This window comes from Corapipo altera, unplaced genomic scaffold, assembly GCF_003945725.1.
Source record: "Corapipo altera isolate COAL_440 unplaced genomic scaffold, ASM394572v1 22b, whole genome shotgun sequence".
In the NCBI taxonomy this organism is placed as follows: domain Eukaryota; kingdom Metazoa; phylum Chordata; class Aves; order Passeriformes; family Pipridae; genus Corapipo; species Corapipo altera.
The window spans coordinates 840486-859736 of NW_020884876.1; the positions used below are offsets into that span (position 1 = coordinate 840486).

The 19251-nt window shown below is 36.1% G+C and overlaps 1 protein-coding gene across 6 annotated transcripts in view; it reads right to left on the reverse strand.

The window, feature by feature from the left end:
* Nucleotides 1–19251, reverse strand: part of GABRA4 (gamma-aminobutyric acid type A receptor alpha4 subunit) — a 69473-nt gene that overhangs the window by 38301 nt on the left and 11921 nt on the right. For 5 of the 6 annotated variants that reach the window (XM_027635553.1, XM_027635552.1, XM_027635551.1 and 2 more), the window contains exons 4-8: nt 18736–18956; nt 18551–18633; nt 16704–16847; nt 15153–15305; nt 11584–11843 (exon numbers count right to left, since the gene is read on the reverse strand). In XM_027635553.1, coding sequence (XP_027491354.1) covers nt 11584–11843; nt 15153–15305; nt 16704–16847; nt 18551–18633; nt 18736–18956 — 861 coding nt within the window. Of the gene's footprint in view, nt 1–3114; nt 3258–11583; nt 11844–15152; nt 15306–16703; nt 16848–18550; nt 18634–18735; nt 18957–19251 lie in introns of all 6 variants that reach the window. The other variant, XM_027635555.1, reaches the window with a different exon arrangement.

A 19251-nucleotide genomic window follows, 5' to 3' on the forward strand; every position in this document is an offset into this window, starting at 1 on the left:
CAACAGAGAGCTGCTGTGCTAGTCCAGATGGGGCTCCACAGGAAATACTGAGTCCACATTTTTTACATTCTCACTCTAGACTGAGAAAGGATCTGATTTTCTGGAGGCATTTCAGTAAGACTTTTGGGAAACATTTAAAATGGTGTAGCTCAGGAATGCGAAATTGGAGCCTGGAAACCACCACAACATTCAGCATATTACACCATGCAGTGCCAGGCTTAATACATTTGATAAATGTAAATAAATACAACAAATTCCGCTTATGTAAGTGTTTCAACCTTCCTTTGAAATAGCCTATCAGTCTGACTTGGTCCAACCAACTCCACAACAAACCAGAAACTATGATCATGAACCACCACCAAAACAGAAGTTGTAAATACTTTGCTCTGCTCTATTCTCCTTCAAGAGAAAACCTTCTTGCTATTGGTCCTGTCAGGAGAATTCAGTCTCAGAACTTTTACTAGCAGAAACACTGTGGATGAGTTTAAAAATTCTGGGTGATCTGAGCACACAATTCCTGTATGTACATAAAGTTCTCAAGAGCTCTGATAACAATCTAAGAATATATATATTTTTGTAATTGTAAGACATCTTCATTGGTTAAAACTCTGTGGTTGGCTGGAATACATTAATGCCTATTTGATTTTTACCAACCAAGATTGGCAATGGTGAAAGCTAAATTCCAGCCTTGATGGGAGTTCAAACATTTATCACCAAAAGTTTGATCATGACAGAGGTAATAGGTGAGTGCAGTAACAAAGTCAAGGAATTGATAAACAGAGAAACATAGCACAGAGTCCTTTTCAGAAGAGATTGATAATCACTCCTCCCTTCTATCCAAATGAATATTTCACTAAGACATACAACAAAAAACAAAACCAACAAACCAAAAAATGCTCAGTATGAGAGATTTAGAAAACTCCCATCCAATGCATAAGCTTACTTTACTGAGGAGGCAGGAGGCTGTAGGATAGGATAGAAGGTTCAAATTCAGTCAAACAAATTCCGTCATGCAGCATGGAATATGCAAAAAGCTTTTGAAGTATTTACTATATTAAAAAGCATAGAGATATTGCTTTTAAATTTTAATTTTAAGCATCACATGCTATTTCTCATGGGTTTTATCTTTAAAAGAACTGAAGTAGGAAAGATACATTGAGTACAAATTCTTCCTATGTACAAAGTCCTGACATCAGATGCCCTTTTCCTAGAACAATGTCCATTTTATTTGGCATGAAGATAGGACATCTAAACCAACCTTCTTACAGGCATGTGAAGTGTGATAATTAGTGCTGTATCCTTCCTTTGACCAGTGGCTTCACACACAATTGGCCATGAATAATACAATGAACGATGCTGTTAACATACTTCATGATAAATCTATACAATTTATTGTTAAATACTGTGGCAGATTTGTGGAGCAAATTTGATGGCCAGCTTCTATGGCAAAATGTACAGAACAAAACAAAACAAAAAAACCCCAGTAACAAATCTATTGCCAAGAATTAATTAAACCATCATTTGCTTTTCCATTTAAGCTCAACTTTGATGGATACTGCTGTTTACTACAGCACTAAAATGATGCACCAATATGAGTCAACCTAAACTCTTCAATATTTAACACGGTTTGCACAACCTAAACAGCTGCTCACATACTGTGGAAATTCTGAAACTTCTTCTAAGCCTACATAAGCCTCGACTTGAACAAAAAAAAATGAAGTACTGGATTGTTTTGTATGTATTACCAGTTTTTGACAAGCAAGGCAATTTTGCACTTCAATGAAGTCAAGATTGCAAATTTAGCATGAACTGAAGTAGCACGCAGCAGCTGAGCTGAGGTTCAAGGGAAGAGGATCATCGGCACAGCAATATGCAATACTGAACTGACAAACTTAGTCATCTTGTTGCAGAACAGAGAGCTGGTAACAACCACAGTGCATATTTCCTATGATAAGGTCAACCTAGAATCTGTAAAACAAACAAGAACATTATTTAAAAGTCACATGCCAAGTCCTGGGAAGAATGCAGCAACAATAAAAGTGATTACCAAGGCATCAGGGAACTTCATCCTTAGGATTATACTTAACAAAAGCAGTGAGAACACTACAAGCTGTGAGAAATGTTGGTACAGCTCTTTCACGCAACTCAAGAGCATCTTCCTATAGCCTGTTAACGCTCTACATAACAGCTTTAAAATCAGTCTCTGCAATTTAAAATTTCTTCATAGTTTTTATGATGGATACATCCTGTTGAGATATAAATCTAAAATAAGCAGATCCTACTGTCTGAGCTAACAGAGAATCAGCAGCACTACACATGGAAAATCCCCTTCATAGGCCCTCAGATCACTAGGAAGCACAGCCATCATCAACTGCTGAAAAACAGGTGCACATAAAAACTAGAGCCATGTAGTTGCAATGTAATTCATATGTATTCTTCTAATCTGTCTCGGCACTCTTTGGAAAATTGCTCAGCAGTCATGGGATTGGATATATAGACATTTCTGAAGACCTGTAGCAGCCTCACCCTATGACAGACCTTCACAGTGACACGGCGCAAGATCCCAGGGCTGCTTTTGCACCATTTGTTTACTTAAAGGAGAGATCACTGCTGCAGGACAGTACATTTTCTAGATCATTAGCAGATCTTTGATATAGGATATCACTATCAGTGACATCCTGATAGTGTCTGGGACAGAGGCAGTACAATACTTAGAGCAGTAGCTTCTATTTTCTTAGCGATAAATGCATAGCAGAATTCACAAGTCACACCACCACCATCTGGTGCCACTTCTATTGGGAGAAAGCTAACACTTTGACATCCAGCAAGCAGATGTCAAAGCTGTAGAGAAATGCCCTGGGTAGGATCACAGCCTAAATTACATGCCTTTTGCAGAAGGAGCCACCCAACTGTACCCAGCGCTTTCAGCTATGAGTTCCTTCCTGAGGCTAAATAGCTAAGTCACACTGTAAAGAGACACAAAAAGACTCCATCTTCCCCTATTGTAACCAGGACAGGAATATAGGTTTGGTGACAGGAGACCTCTTCTCAAATCTGTCCTGACTGTCACAGGGATATCAACCCAGGCTTTTAACATCTCAAGTGTTTTCCTACCAGGCCACTGGGCATTCTAGGAAAAGTGATCATCCTTCCTTGTTACAGATGTTGTATTCTTCACACTTCAATCTTGTCCTCCCATTGCAGTGCATGCACAGACAAGCTGGTTCCAGAATCAATGCCTCTCCTTCTCCCTGGGCCTGTATAAATTATTTAACATAACAAGAGTAGCTTCAATAGGAACTTAACATCCAAGGACTACTTCCCAGTCTGGTTACTAATCCAATTCTCCACAATCAAAAAGGCATGACTCAAGTCTGCTCAGACTCCTATGTTGGATTTGTGGGACGCTGTATCTAATAAGCATGCTAGGCACTGAGATAAAATGGAGTAGGTATTTTTCCAGCTAAGATTCATGGTAAACGTGCAAGAAGCAGCAAGTCAGTTCTGTACGTGCCTACCCAGGGAAATTTAGTACTTAAGCCTTTCAGGTGCCTAATCACCATTTTACACATTTCAACTTCTGAAGTAAAAAAACCAAACCAACCAATCCAAAACAAAAACACAAAATAAAAACAAAACAAAAACCCAAACAAACCATGCCCCTCCAAAAAACCCAACACCCAAACAAACACGCCCTCCCCCCAAAATACAAAACCCTGAACAAAAACAAACAAAAACTGACCAAAAATCTCAAGTCTTGAAAAGGGCACCACAATCAAAGCAGTCCTACAATTGTAAAGAATTTTAATTGTTTATTAAAATAATCAAGCATGTAACAAAGAGGTGTTAGTAGAACTAAATAAAATGTGAACAGTCAATAGCTTTGCTGTTAATTTTGCAAGAATACGATTAGAGTCTTACATGACAGCACTACTAAACCTTCAATGAGACTCACGTTAATTAATACATAGGAATGTCAGTGATGTGCCATATGAGAACACAGGTTTCCCTACCTGGGAGATCCCAATTAATTAAAGCAAAAAGTCTTGCAAAAATTGGAAAGTTTAAAGCTACCAAAATTCTGGCATTACTTACCATTTAGCTGCAAAATCAAAATTGTTGGTGTGGTAATTTAGTAATATTTTCCTATTAAACTCTACCATAGTCAGTTTTATCCTTACCAATCCTTCCTAAGAAAACAGTCTGTTCTTCTGGGAGGACATTGTATAGCTTGCCAAATTCACACTATTTGACATTTATCAGGGAAGCAGCATGTTGTCATCAGTGTAAATAATGCTGCTTGTCCCAAATCCCACTGAGTCACCATATTGTCATGCTGTGAGCAAATGCACAACTTGGAGGAGAAATCTACCCTGTTTTACTACCATGTTGTAGAGTCAGTCAATCAGAATTTTACTGGAATAATACTAGAGACTTTGTTTTGCCTTACAGAGCCCTGGAACATGACCAAGTAAAAGCTCCACCTGCCACTAAAACACAATGAATTCTAGCCCACAGCTCTAGCAGTGCAAAGAGCAGTGGAAACTATTTGGAGAGAAAAAATTGAGGGAAAACAAGCTATAAGAGCAAGTCCACTATCTACTCTGCTCATTTTGCAATCTGAATCATGTGATGGGAGAGGAGAAAAGGTAAGAAGTGCACTCCATCCTATGTTCTACCACTGGACACACCTAAAAGTGCACAAAGTGGAAGAAAAGTTAATTCAAGATTATTAAAGAAATATAAATTAGAAGAATCCTTTTTTAAAAAATGGATGGCAAATTTATGCCAAATAAACTCATCCACCTGTATGCTGCTTAAAAAGCCTTATACACGCATATATGTATGCATGCATACGTAAGTAAGCCTGTATATGGTTCTTAAGCACTGGTATGCACAATTCTTGAAGATTTTATTTATATTATGACAAAACCAAAAGAACTGAAAACATAACTATGGTGGGGAATAAATCTATTAAACTAAGTCATGTGCTAATGAACTGTGGAGATGCTTTGGGTAACATCTATGAAAGGAAAAAGGATGGTTGATTAGGGACCAAAGACCTTCATTCATTATTTTCTGTATCTTTCAATTTTCATTGACCTTAAAGCTGTAGTTAAATTTGCTTCAGTAGTTTGCTGAAAATGCTTTGAACACTCATTGCCTTGTAGATTTTCCCAAGCCTCTCAATGTTTATTTCTTCTGACTCCAATTTTCCCAGTGTAAAAATGAAGTCAGCTAGAAATTTCACACACAGCTGTGAGACTCAAATGCAATTTGGTGTCATTAGGCTCACCAGTATTGAAAACTCTTTGTGGAGGGGAAACAAAACTAAAATTTAAATACAAATACGTGAAAAGGTTTAAGCAGAAAATATGAAGAACCTTGTGTTCAAAGACATCATTTCATACTAATCATCATAGGGAAAACTATAAACTCCCTGACAATTTGCTTTATAAGGGCTGCTGAACAATCTTACCCCTGTCCCCATAAAGGTTTGTCCTGACTTGGTGTTTCTGAAATGCTATCACATTTTGTGACTACTTAATGTTTCCCTCTACAAAAAAAAGACAAAAAAAAAGGAAGGAAATTGCCATTATATCACTATCAGACCTATCTTAATGCCTGCAATTGGTATTAGCAGGAAAATAACTTTTTATTATTAACAGAAACACGTATTGTTTATTCTAATGAAAAAAAAAATAAGGAATATATTTTTTGAAGCATAGCGGTCTTTTTCTTTTTCCAGTAGATCAGCAAAATTACAGAGAAAGGCATTCACGTATATTTTTTGAATTAAAAACAATGAGGTATAGTATTTTCTAAAATAGATGAGTTATGCTTTGATTTCTGAAATAGAAGCCTTATGCTAATACCATTTAAATTAAGTATTCCAGTAACTACAACAAACACTTTCAGGTATTTGAGCTGAGTATATCCCTCATATTTCCTTGCCTACTCCGTGGCAGTTCATTCTAATACTTATAGAAAATCGAGGAATGATCTATTACCTCATTTCCTAGTAAGGACTGGAGGAGATAGCACTCCAGTACGATTTTTTGTTTAGTTATCAATTAGGTGCTTTTTTTGGTGAACGTAAAAAAAAAAAAAAAGGGGGGGGGAACCCAAAACCAAACCAAACAAAACAACAAACCCAAACCCACAAAAAAAAAAGCCCCACAAAAAACATTTCCCCTATCAAGAAGAAAAAACCTCACTGCCCAGCTTTGAATTCCAATACTTTTGATCAAACACCCAGCCATTTTTAACTTCATTATAACTGAATTCTGGAATTCAGTGGAGTTCACATCACAGTTAAGCTGGGTCAGAATCTAAGCACAAACCTCATACTATATTGCAGACTTCAGCAATCACTGCTCACTTTGCAGTAGAGAAATTTTTCTACTTCCAGTGTAAATTCATTCCACCCAACCATGTTAAAGGTAAAGTAATATCAGATTGTTTAAAAGAGAAACATTTCTTTAATATAGCACTTTTATTTGTGCTATATAAAAAGACATACTCTGTGAAATACTAAGAAAATTATTTTAAATTGTACACTCCACATTTATGCCCAAATCATATTGTTTGAGCACATATTTAGCTTTATACATTACGAATAGTGCCAGTTGCTGTGTAGGACTATCTAAGTCTAGTGAACCAAGTCAAAATCAAAAACAAAACAACAACAAAAACCCCAAAACCCAAACCAAACAAATACCCCCGCCCCCAAAAAAAAACCACCACAAAGACAAATAAAATCAAGGAAGAAAAAACAAACAAACAAACAAAGAAACAACAAAAACCACAAAACATTGTACCTGAGCATCACAGCTAACAAAATATTTTACAAACCATTTTCGATCTATTCTATCTTTAGGTATTCAAACATTCAAATTTCCCACTAAGTCACTGCAGCCTTACCCCAAGTGATTATTCTCTCCTATCTTTCAAATAGCATTTAGTACAAAATGTGCCAGTTGTTTATGATCTCCATCTACTCTCATCCTACTTAAACCTGATGCTAGCATACCAAAACTGTAAATCACCAACAGCAAAAATGCTGACTAATGGAACTAGAGTAGCAGAAAATTGTTGGCATGTCAAAGAAATTATTCACATGGCACAGCAGCCTCTGCTTGTATAGCCCTGTCCTTATAGTTAAACTCTACACATTTCTTGAGCCTGAAATCCTTCATTAAAATCTAAGTTTTAAATGCCACTGCCCAAAAAAATCCAAACTGTAACACCCCAGGCAGAGGATAACCAGTGAAGCAGAAAAAAGGGGTTATTATATTTAAAAACTGAAACGGTGTTCCAACTGTAGGATTATTTAAGTCACACAAAGGAGGTAGGCCATGCATCCCCATAAGGAGTCCAATATCCAGACCAGTGGTCCAAGTACTGCCATCAAGACCTAGCTGCTCTTCAGATAATCCCTTTCAGTTGTGAGGCAAGTGGGTTTAGCTCCATTTCCCTACTTGAAAGGACAGAGGAAGCTATTATTTTACTACTCCAAAGCAGGAGCAAAAAAGTGAATGGTACTACTTGAGCTGTCCAAATGCCCATATGTGACTAAAAGACAAGTACTTCATAGCACAGAAAATACATCGTGAAATGAAATCACATATGCCACTTGTCCACATGACAACATTTCTTGTAAACTTGTGAGGTCACATACCACCCAAGCATGGATGCTCCTATTAAGGAGAGGAGTGTGTGCCTACATGGCAGTGAAGAGCTTGACCCCATGCTACAGGGCTTACTCAAGACAAGATGACATTTAATCATCTTCAGAAAAGAGGAAGAAAGTTTGAGAGCTACAATCTACTTGTGACCGAGTTTGATGAAATAATTCCATTCAAAAGGGTTTTTTTGAGTCTGACCTGATTTTTCCCCAAGTTTCACACTCTTTTAACAAACAGCTGAGGTTGAAGCTCATGTTACCAGTGTTCAGGAGTTTGTTTTTTAAAGACTATTTTTCAGTAGCATTCTTCATCTCCAAAATTGGGTAGGTCTTTAAAAATAAACTTCATAGGAATACAGTGAAGAGGAAATAGTGCAGAAGCACAGAAATAGACTCAGGATTCCAATAACAAACCATAAATCATTCATTTCCATCACAGATTTACTTGCAGCACCATTTCTGCTTATATTAAAAGGGTTCAGAACATTTAAGGACATTTGCTACAGTACAGATGTATTGGTCATGGTGAAGAAATATATAATATGAATGAACATATCTGAATCATTTGATCATAATGATAGGAGTTGCCTTTGATCCAAGACAGCTAGAAAAGTGATTTTGATTGAAAAGAAAAAAACAACCCACCACCAAGAATTCTAATTAGTATGAGTAATAGATGAACTGATTCAATATAGAAACCCCATTTTAATTCTATGGTCAGGAACTGCTAAGACATACCTCTCAAAAAAAGGACTTCTAATTATGTGCAATTTGTCTTACCAAATTTTACCATTAACATGCCTAATTTCTAATACCATCAGATAGTAGAATCTCCATGTTCTATAGCTAATCCAGTTTCATAGCCTTGTTCCCTCCTAGAACCCCTCTAGGACAATGCCATCATGTTACTTGAGAAAAAAAAAAAAGTAAATTAAAAAATAAAATAAAGTTAAATGCATAAAACCACCCAGTGAATAATGCAGAAACAACAGCCCATAAAATGAAACCCTTATTTACAAGTATAATATTGCCTTGTTTTCCTTAACAGCCTCAACTGCTCTGTAATTTTCTTGTTTTCAGAGGACCTATGCAGATGAGACCTCAACTGCAAAAAGCCAGCACAGACACCTGTACACCACTTCAAGGATGGCAAAAGTAAAGGGCTAACAGGCTTAAGAGAGGGATCTCCCTCTCCAACTAGAAGAAGACCCAAAGCAGGTTGCAAATGGTGAGATACGCACCAGAAAGAACTGTGAGGTTTAGGTATTCAGGCATCTTCTTTCCCAATTAACAGACACTTCCTCCCTGGGCTAAGTGAAAATTTTTAATTTTGGGAGACTGGAAAATTTCCTAGTATAGGCAAACTCTGTTTGAAAAGAAGTTTAAAATTTAAAATATAACTTTTCCTTGAGCTCTGGCAATTGTATTGCTATCAACAGAATTTCTAGTATAATGGTGGCAACGTAGTACAGACTTTTTTTAAACATTAACTGGGTTAAGAAATCAAAGCCTATCATTTAGCTATGGAGAAAAAATGTGTAGTCTTTACGTTAAGAAACAATGCTCACAGATTACATACTACAGTCAGGCAACTGTCCGGTATTCTTTGTGCACCACAAATTCACAAGGAAGCCAAGATTCCATTATCTCTAGTACATCAGCACTGACTAGACAGTATAAGTGCAGAAAAAAAAATTTATAAGGAATAAAGAAATAAAAATATAATAATAAGGAATAAGGAAAATTCTATATTAGAAAGCAAAATAAAGCAAAAATTGTATTATATGTCAGGTTGGAAAGCAAAGTATAACAGCCATGTTAGCTTCGGGAGAATCAGAACAGCAATACTAGCTTCTGTTCTGCCCAACAGGAGATCAGAAGTCATCCTCTAGACATAGAAAGAACTGCACAATAGTTAAGGTTTTATAACAGTCACCTTGTCCTAGAAGAGCAAAGCCTCAAGTCCAAGTACAGGCACAACTAGGGAAAAAGCAATTAAAAAAGTAACAGCTCAAGGTACAATCAACATTACTCACTCACATACTCATAACGTTAATGTATAATCCTTTGAAAAAGAAGATTGCTCCCCTGAGTGGTTTCAAAGTCCCCAAACCTATAAGCACACTACCATATTTATCACAGTGGCATTAATGAAGCAGTGGAACAGAAGTGTTCAAATCTCATTTTATCTAGCCTTCGAGTTGTGTGTTCTGTTGCTGTTGTTGTTAAATAATAAAACAAAAACCATAACTGAGGGAAAAAAAAAAGAGAAAGTTTCTCCAAAATATGTATAAATGGCTAAGCATGATACACCACTGACTTAGAGCAATTCTGCCCATGAATCAAAGTTTCATTAAGCTACCTGTGAAAACTACTATTTTTCCCTTCGTTTTAAATCAAATCTTATAAATAAACCTAGGATTAAACTGCTCTTATGTAATTTATTTTCCTATGAACGTAAAGAAAACCTATCGCCAAAAGCAGCGTTTATTAACACTCCTCAGGAGTGGTCAAGATACTATGTTAACCTTCATGCTGCACCATCAAGAAGCTTAGCACAAGTTAATAGCACTAACATGTCTACGTACAAGGTGAACTCATACTACTATAAACATATTTTTGTTCCTCTTCCTTACTAGCAACGAATGGAGTGACAAACTCTTCAGGAGCACATCTCCTTTTAAGCAGAAATGAGAGCTAACAAAACACAACGAGGACACTGAAAACAGTATCTACAGTAGGACAGCAAAGAAGAGGAACAAAAATGGAAGTGGTTGTACAGCAATTGAGCAGTGACAGAAAACGGAAGGGGTGGGAAGGCAGAAATGAGAAGATGAATAGGGAAGGAGACAAACGAGATGTGAAAAGAGACAGAAGACAAAATTAACAAGAGTTAGTCTAAAACAGTGCTTCTTAAATCATGGCTCAGCCAAAGGAAATTACAAAGTCACCCTGACAGGAAGAGTAAATTACAACTGTCACCATCTTCACTTCTTGAGTGGTGTTACCAAGACTCAGTCATGGCTGGGAATTACTGTTGTACCCCATGTCTGGTACAGGTGCCATAATGACTTTGTTAGCTATGTGTGCAATCAATAGATGCAGCAGAGTGTAAGTATATGGGAATGGAAAAAGGAAGGAAAGGGTACCACCGGTGAGCTCAACTGGAAATAAGATTGAGCTTTTATTAGCTGGTCCACGCACTAGGAGAGATACCACACAAATCACACTTAATCCAAAGCACTATGAAAGCAGGAAAGCATTTTGTTAATAAGAACCTCAAAAACTTTTCAGGGATTGAGGTGAACGCCTGTGCAAAGATATACAAATTACATAAAAATTATATCTATGATAGACACAAAAGTTCCATCCAGCATTCCTCAATTATTCCTGAAATTGTAACTGATAAAGAAAGTAAATTCTAGGTAGGCAACACATGCAATGCAAGGAAAACTGTGATGTCTAAGAAAGTGCTCCAAGGTACAACTGCAATGCTTTAGCTTATTTTAATTCATTAAAGACATTGGATAACACACTGCCCTTATAATCTGTAATATCTTGGTCTGTATAATCAGTCCATTCAGAATCAATGTGCAAAAGGCAACAAGTTCCTCAAGATGCCCATCGTAATTGACCTTTACCAAAAGACAAACATAGAAGAGATTGCAGGGACATAACCTCCTCCTGTCCCCTGAGTTTATTCAACAAAGCAAGGAAGAATTAAATCATGTTTTACAGGTTTTTATAACTGAATATAATGTAGCATTAGCCTTCCATTAGGCTGACTTACATAGCATCGTTAGCTCAGAGGGAACCTGAGAGGAAGTTAAAGGCCTGTTTTTACTGGGAAACACTATCAAAAAGACAGAAAATGTTTGTTGAAGTTGAAATCATACCGTGAGTGTCTCTTCTGTACTTCTTTTTCTTTGTACTGGAGCAACTGGAAATTCAAGAAGGGACTTTACTGTCTTCCTTTTGGCTTTTTCCATTTGAATGTTAGTAAAATAATTGACAGCAGCAAACTCAATAAGAGCAGAGAACACAAAGGCAAAGCAAACCGCTATGAACCAGTCCATGGCAGTAGCATAGGATACTTTTGGCAGTGAATGTCTTGCACTGATGCTCAGTGTCGTCATTGTCAACACTGTGGTTATTCCTTCAAAGAAATAAAGCAAAAGCACTGCTGAATCAAAGTAAAACAAAGCAAGCAGCTTAAAACAAAGAATTTTAAATCACTTGTGAGTCTTTCTCTACTGCTTGTGAATACTGCCATTACATTTAAGTTGTGGATATGGCAACCACCATATCCACAAGCAACTATGCACACAAAACGGTTAACTAGTTTTTAAAGGAGGCATGGAAAACCATCACTTCATCAGATCATCTACAGTTCACATAAAGAAAATATGGAAGCCTTTATTTCATTTTTTTCCATGTCAAGTTCAGTAGAAGTTTTTACAAGTTATTTTCTAAATATTTGAACATAATTTAGGTTGTTAAATTGAGGCGTGCTCCTCAGATTGCAACAAAAACATGATTTTTCCTGTAAAGGGTTTTGAATACCACCTATTATTCTGCACTTGTTCCTCTGATCCCACTTGTAATGCAGGTGTCATAAAGTCATGACAAATTATTTTGGTGCTAAGGAAGAATATTATATTAGCAACTCTGTTAGTTAAGAAACCATCAACCCTTTTTTTTAAAGCCTTCTGCTACTAGTCAACCAATAACATTTACTTAGAATTTCATCTTCTGAAAGAACAACTTTTTAATTAAAATGTTCAAGCATGAACACTGAACTCAAAACACAACCACTTCATGGCCGTACTTAAATTCAAATACATGCTGCACAAAACCAGGTATGGGGTCCTTTCTGCCTTTTTCATCCAAAATATCCCATATCATCCAAATGTAAAAAATTGAGTATATATTGAACACTATACAAGTCCTAGCATGATAATCTCAAGGAAGACTAACTACAAATGGAGATGCCTTTACTCTTATGAAAAGAACACTGTAACCATTCTAATTCAAGATATAATTATTATACTCAGAAGAATTCAAACTATTTAAGAACATGTTTTTCAACAGATCCCTCACATCCCCCATTTGCTAAATAGTGGTATTCCATAGAGGTAATCTGATACAAAAAAGCTTTGCCTAGACACTGCCGTACAGTAAAACCAGTCCTTCCTACTAAAGAAGACAAAAAAGAAAAAAGGAGTAATAGCCAGTTCATGAAAGTACAAGGGATATATCAGAGCAAACTCGAGAAGATAAACACAGATGCAAGCTCACAAAACCTTCTTCAGTTGGAAGGTGTTGAAAAATACAGCATTGAAAACGTTTAAGTCTGAGGAAAAAAATAAATTATGGAAAGTTTTTTTTTTCCCCACCACAGTTTTTTTTCCATCCCTGCTTAGCCCTATCCTTCCCGAGGACCCAAGTGGACCTTTGTCCACTCAGAGCAAAAAGTTTGCCGAAATTGTTTCTAAATACATTTGTTTAATAGATGTAAAAGCAGGTTAAAGTGAATTGAGTCGTCAAACATTCACCAAAAACAAGGAGGAGAGGGGAGGTTGTGACAGTATTGTAACTTTATTGGATTTTTTCCCTATTCAATCATTCTTCAGGAGACTTGCAGCTGCCACTGCAACTGCTCCTAGATATGTACCATAGTGATTTACAGGGTAGGGAACTAAGTCCTGGTAAAAATATTTTGTTTACACATAAACTGTAATTATCCAAAGCTAAATACTTAAAAGCTCCTGCTCAGAAATGCACGTAAGTATTAATTTTTAATATAAATATAAAAATTAATGTTAAAATTAAATACTAATAATAAATTTTTACATGGTTAAAACCTGTTCTATAATTACTGCTGTTTTTCAATTTCCCCAATCACCAGATTTCAGGTGTCTGAAGCTCTGACTGCAGAAATCATGAATCAATGTACCTTAGTTCCTTGCATATCCTTCATCTGTTATCTTTGATAAATTCTTCCTAATCATTCAGTGTCCAATGCAATGGTCTTTTGGTTAGCCTCTTCTGACAGTCCCTCTAGAAAGCAGGTACCATAGCATGGCTTCATTCCTGTCTTTTCCCTATCTGTTTTTCTCTTTGAAAAAAAAGCTTTAGAAAACAGGGTCCCTGTTGGAATTTGTCTCAAAAGTAGGAAGATACTTGCTGCCATACTTTAAGTTACTTGCTTTCAAAGGCATTTTAGTGACTTATCTCTAACTTAGTAGACATCCAAACTTTATCAGTATTTTTCAGTTTCATACATGGATATAGTTACACATATTACATATATTGCTCTATAGTCTACACATTTTTAATTATCTCATTTGGTCTGTAAAAACAGACTCTATATTTCCAATTCATGGCAATACTCCATTCAAAAAAGTAGCATTATTCAACATCACTGTGAAGATACATGAAGTGATATATGAGTTTGCCTAATGTAATGCTTGAGTTGAAAGCTAGTGGGATTGTTATTTAGTTTACAAGTTGTTTCTCCTAAAACTAATCATTAACCTTGTCTCATTTGTAATACAAACAATGTTCTGACTCCACGTACATGTTTGAATGGGTCACCACATAGAAACATTAATTCCTATTGCTCTTTCCAGAATGTATCTATCTATAGGAAAGCTTTTGCAGAAAATTCTCTTCCTGCTTTAGACTACAGTACTTTATGAAGCCAAGACATTGCTCTATAAAGGCTGATTTTAAAATGTTTTTATCCTATTTCTTTGTTCAGAATCATATTTCCGTTTAATTTCTTATGCTTTCTCTTCCACAGAAGCTTTTCTGTGTTTTATTCTCAGAGTTCACTATAGCATCTCATTCAAGCTGTATTTTGATGAGGGCAATTTTAATATCTTGTGATAATTTTGCTTTTGTAATTCATTTTCATAATGGCAATGGCAGAAAGGAAAGAAGAGCACTAAACATGAAATTACAGTAACAGGATCTAAGCCTTACTCATAGCAAGCTTCCACTGATGACACAGATACCCCACAACAAGACATCTGTACATCTTGCACACTCCAATTTATTTTACAAGTATTCTATAAAATGTGAGTTCAGGACTTACACTATTGCCCACTGGAGGATAAACCTGTTCTGGATGTAGACTAAGGGCCAGACTATTACTCAGGGCCAGGTCTTGCCAGATTTTTCCCCTAAGCAGGAAAAATCCCTAGAGCTGTACAGCCATTTGCACAGACAACCGTGACACCTTTCAGGTTATATATCCCAAGTTTCTCCTCAGGTTCCAAGGATTCACATAACAACATTCTTCATACATCGATACCAAAAGTTCTTCTGAATTTACATTATTCCCTTGTTTCTGCACTAGTATGGAGGCCATATACCCCAAGGCAGCAAAAAGGCCTATTCTAGTGGAAGTCATTAAAAGAACAATTACGAGAAAAAGTTTAAAAAAAAAAGAAATAATTACCAAAAACAGTTCTAGCTGGAACAGATTCCTTATTTATCCAAAACGAAACTTGAGAGAGGATCACAGTCATAATGCATGGGATATAGGTCTGAATCATGAAATAACCCATTTTCCGTCTGAGGTGGAAATAAACTGTCATAACAATATATTCACCTAAAAGAAAGAAAAAGAAAAATATTTTTCTGAATATGTATAAAATTTGTGTTGCAGAATAACTGTTTCAGACTCTCAACTAAGATTGTTTAAGATGATGCTATTCATATTACTTAACATGCTCAGAAAGATATGTTCTTTAGAAAAAGAATGAATGAAACTTTTAAGCAAAAAATCCTAGCAATGATAGGTCGTTACAGTGCCATTCAAAAGCTGATATCAAAAATACTCTAAGTGTACAGATAATACTGGGTTTAATTTTACAGTATAAGCATGATTTTAAAAATCCTTCTGGCAGCTATTGAAGAAGAGAGTCCCAAGAGACAAGTTACCTACCTACCATAGTATCTATAACATTGTAGTACCTAACTGCCAAATAAAACAATAAGAACAATGATACACATCAAATGTAATACAAGCATCTCAGCTTTTTACTAGATTTATAAGTCAGTATCACTATGATAATGAAACAAATACAAAAATCACTGAGAAGAATTAAAAATACTGTTTAACTAAAGTGTTATCATCATATTAAGCAAAGAGACAAAAAAAGCAGTTTTACCACGAACTGAATAAACTGTCTAAATAAAGCACTATAGAATGAGTCTTTTGGGGACAGCAAGGAAATTTTGTTGTTAACTCATAATAATCAATATGCTGAGAAATAAATTTCTAGTGCATTGCAAAATGCCATTTTATCTTTGAGTACAATACCTGTAGAGCAATACATCAAATATATTTGCATTATCTGTTTCATTTTGACCATCTCACAACACCTAAACCTGCTGATGCTTAGAAAATTATTCAAAATTTTAAAAATATTTTGGGAATGAATATGCTTGTTTATCAACACACTGCTCATCAGTGATACTTCACTCATTTTGGATGCCTGTAGTTACCATTTGCCTTATTTCTTACAGCAAAAATCAGAAGTATCTATTGTGACTATTGCATTTGTGCCTATCCTTATCGAACTAGAGATTTTTACGGCTTTAATAACCCATTCTGTATGCTGTACTTCTATCCCAAGCTGTTTACACCGCCAAACAAAGGAAGTCTTTTGCACATAATGTGGATACAGTGCTGAGAAATTACTTCCTCACCCAGGCATCCTCTTGACTCTTCAAACTGCATTTTAAGCAGTGATTAAATGCTCATTTTGTCCCTTGGAGTAATGATCTCATTCTAGCTTTCTGAAAGACTGTCACAATTTACTGTAATGAATCTGCAAATGTAAATCTCAAGGACAGAAACCTAATTCAGATTTACACTCTCAGCCTTCAGTACATACCCTATGACATTCAGTAGAATAACTTACAGAAAGAAAAGGAAAAAAGCTTTGGGCAATGTTACAGGTTAGTTTTACCTCAAGTTGATTTTTACTGACAAGATTCCTACCTGTAATAGATTTAATAGTTTCAGAGGATACCGTATGCCCAAGCAGGTCATACTGAACTAAACTGGAAGACTCCTCAGGAACTTCCACTGACTTCTCAGGTCCTTTTGTCCAGGTATAAATCATTTCACTCTTTGGATAAGCATCTACAACACAGCATCAGTTTGCATAAACAGGAAACTTTTTCTCATACCTTACTAAGAGCCCAATCCAAATCTACTGAAACCAAACAGTAAAACTCACATAAACAACTTTAGAAGATACCCTTCATGCTAAGTTATTCCCAAAAGCCACCCTCAGAGGAGAATAAACAACAACTAAGACTGTATGTCAAGTGTTACACATAAATTCACTTCACATATGAATGTGAAGACTAAATGCAAGGTCTTTCGGGATCAGCCCCTCCTGGGCATGCAAAGTTTATCTTTATTTTAGCAATTGCTATCTAAAATTTTATTGTTAAAATACACTAATCTATAAAAAAAGAGCATGTACAAAGAGGATGCATTTTGAAGATTGGGTGCACATTTCTTTACAGAAAAGAATGATTACACTAAAAACTACAATATTTTAAACTTCTGTTTAAAATATTTGCTGGAAATCATAGGTCAGTAAAAAATTCACAATAAGAACACACAAAGAACCATTTTACATTTAAGGCAAAAGACATAACTTAGGGCTAGCATTCAATCCCTACACAGTCCAAACTCCTGTTAAAATTAAATCAAATCAGTCTTACATTTGAAATGGCTACATGTTATTTCAAGTTTCACTGCAGGAAATATCAGATTAGTGTTCAGCAAAATTTCTGCCGGCTGGTGATCCTGCCTGAAGAAATATGATGCCTGTGGAGGAGCCCCCACTATCGAAGTGGCCCTACCATACAGCCGATACCACAGTCAAATCTTGCAGCACCTGGTCTCCAGTCTCACTGTAACAGGCATTAAAAATTGTATCAGAGCAGTGTCTTTAATACCCCCCTTTAGGTTGACTACCCAGCTGTATAAGATAATTTATGCTAAGGAAAAACTACGAGGGTTCTACAGCCATTTCTGACTTCAGAGTTCTGGTGTCAAGGAAAATAGAATAATGTCCAGCTACTGACTACATCAGAGAGTCTAAAGCAGAGAAGTTAGCGACCAAGAAGTCTTGTAAGAGTGACAAGATAGTTAATGGACTGCACCAACCATCTCCAGGGGCTCTCAGAAGTCTCTGCTTCGGATTCATATCAGGGAACCGTAACTACCTCCCTTGGTTGTTCTGCAGCATGTTCCAAAATGTTCCTTTTAGTCAAAGTTTGGATGTTTTGCAACAATCTACATCTGATCTCAAAGTAGAAAAGTCATCTGCACTAAGATTCTTCTCACCAGTTTAAAAACTATTTATCTCATCTAAACTTGCCATGCAGACAATTACAACCAAGGATCAAACCTCTGCACATAACCTCCACATCTACCTTAGGATGCCAATGTAACTCCACTACCTGTACAGAAAGGCAAATAACCTGCTTCCCTAGGTGCCTTTTACCTGGATGTTATAAATTGAGTTTGTCTTCTCCAGAGAATCACTTCACTAGGTATCCAATTCCTTATTGAGAACCAAGAAATACTATATATTTCAAGCAACTGTGTAATCAGAATAGTCAGGTTTAACATAATAGCCGAATCACTGCCTGCTTTTCAGTTCTCTGGGTTTAAAAATTCCCAAGGAACCTAACAGGAGTTTTGTCTGCATAGGGATTGTGTATCAAGACATATCTGTATATATTCAGAAAGTCTAGTAATTGCTCAAAATTTACTGCTACTATTTAAATGCTGTATTTACAAGAAATTTCATAATTGCAACTTACAACTCCCAAATTTGAGAGGACAAGCATGACCATCCATGGGAAAATCCACTAATCTCATGGGACACTCTGCACTTATTGTAAGCCTATAATGGAACAAATTAAATAGTCTCTGGTTGCCATTTTGTCTGGGTAGTATAACTTTTGCATACAGTAATTGTTAGAAGTCAAACAAACGTATTAGATACCTCATTGTGTACAGGATGGTGCCATTTCTCATTATTCTGAAGAGTTTATTTGGGGCTGTCATATTATGTGCAACAGACTTTTTTCCATTCCTGAAGAAAGTGTCAGGAGTCCACACCTTTGAGACCATCAGGTTGTTAAGTCTTAAAATTTCAATAGGGCCATCATATTTTAATCTTTTATCTACCCATGTCTGACGAAAGAAGACATCCATTGTATATTCCTGTATTAAATTGCAGAAAAACAAAGATCACGTTTGCACGTGTGTTTCCTGTAAAAGAAGAAATCCCTCAGGAGCAAAGAAACCATTAGTAAATACCAAGTCTACTATATAAACATATTTCCACCAATTAAAGTAAGTGTCTTGTGTACTTCTTAATAGCTTAATTTCTTACATTAGTCATATCAATAAATTACTACACATTTAATCTTTAAGGAATAATTAATCTAATTAGGTTGCAGGAAGCAGGCAATTGAATTTGTAATCAAGTATATAACTGGAAACAAAATGATCTCTG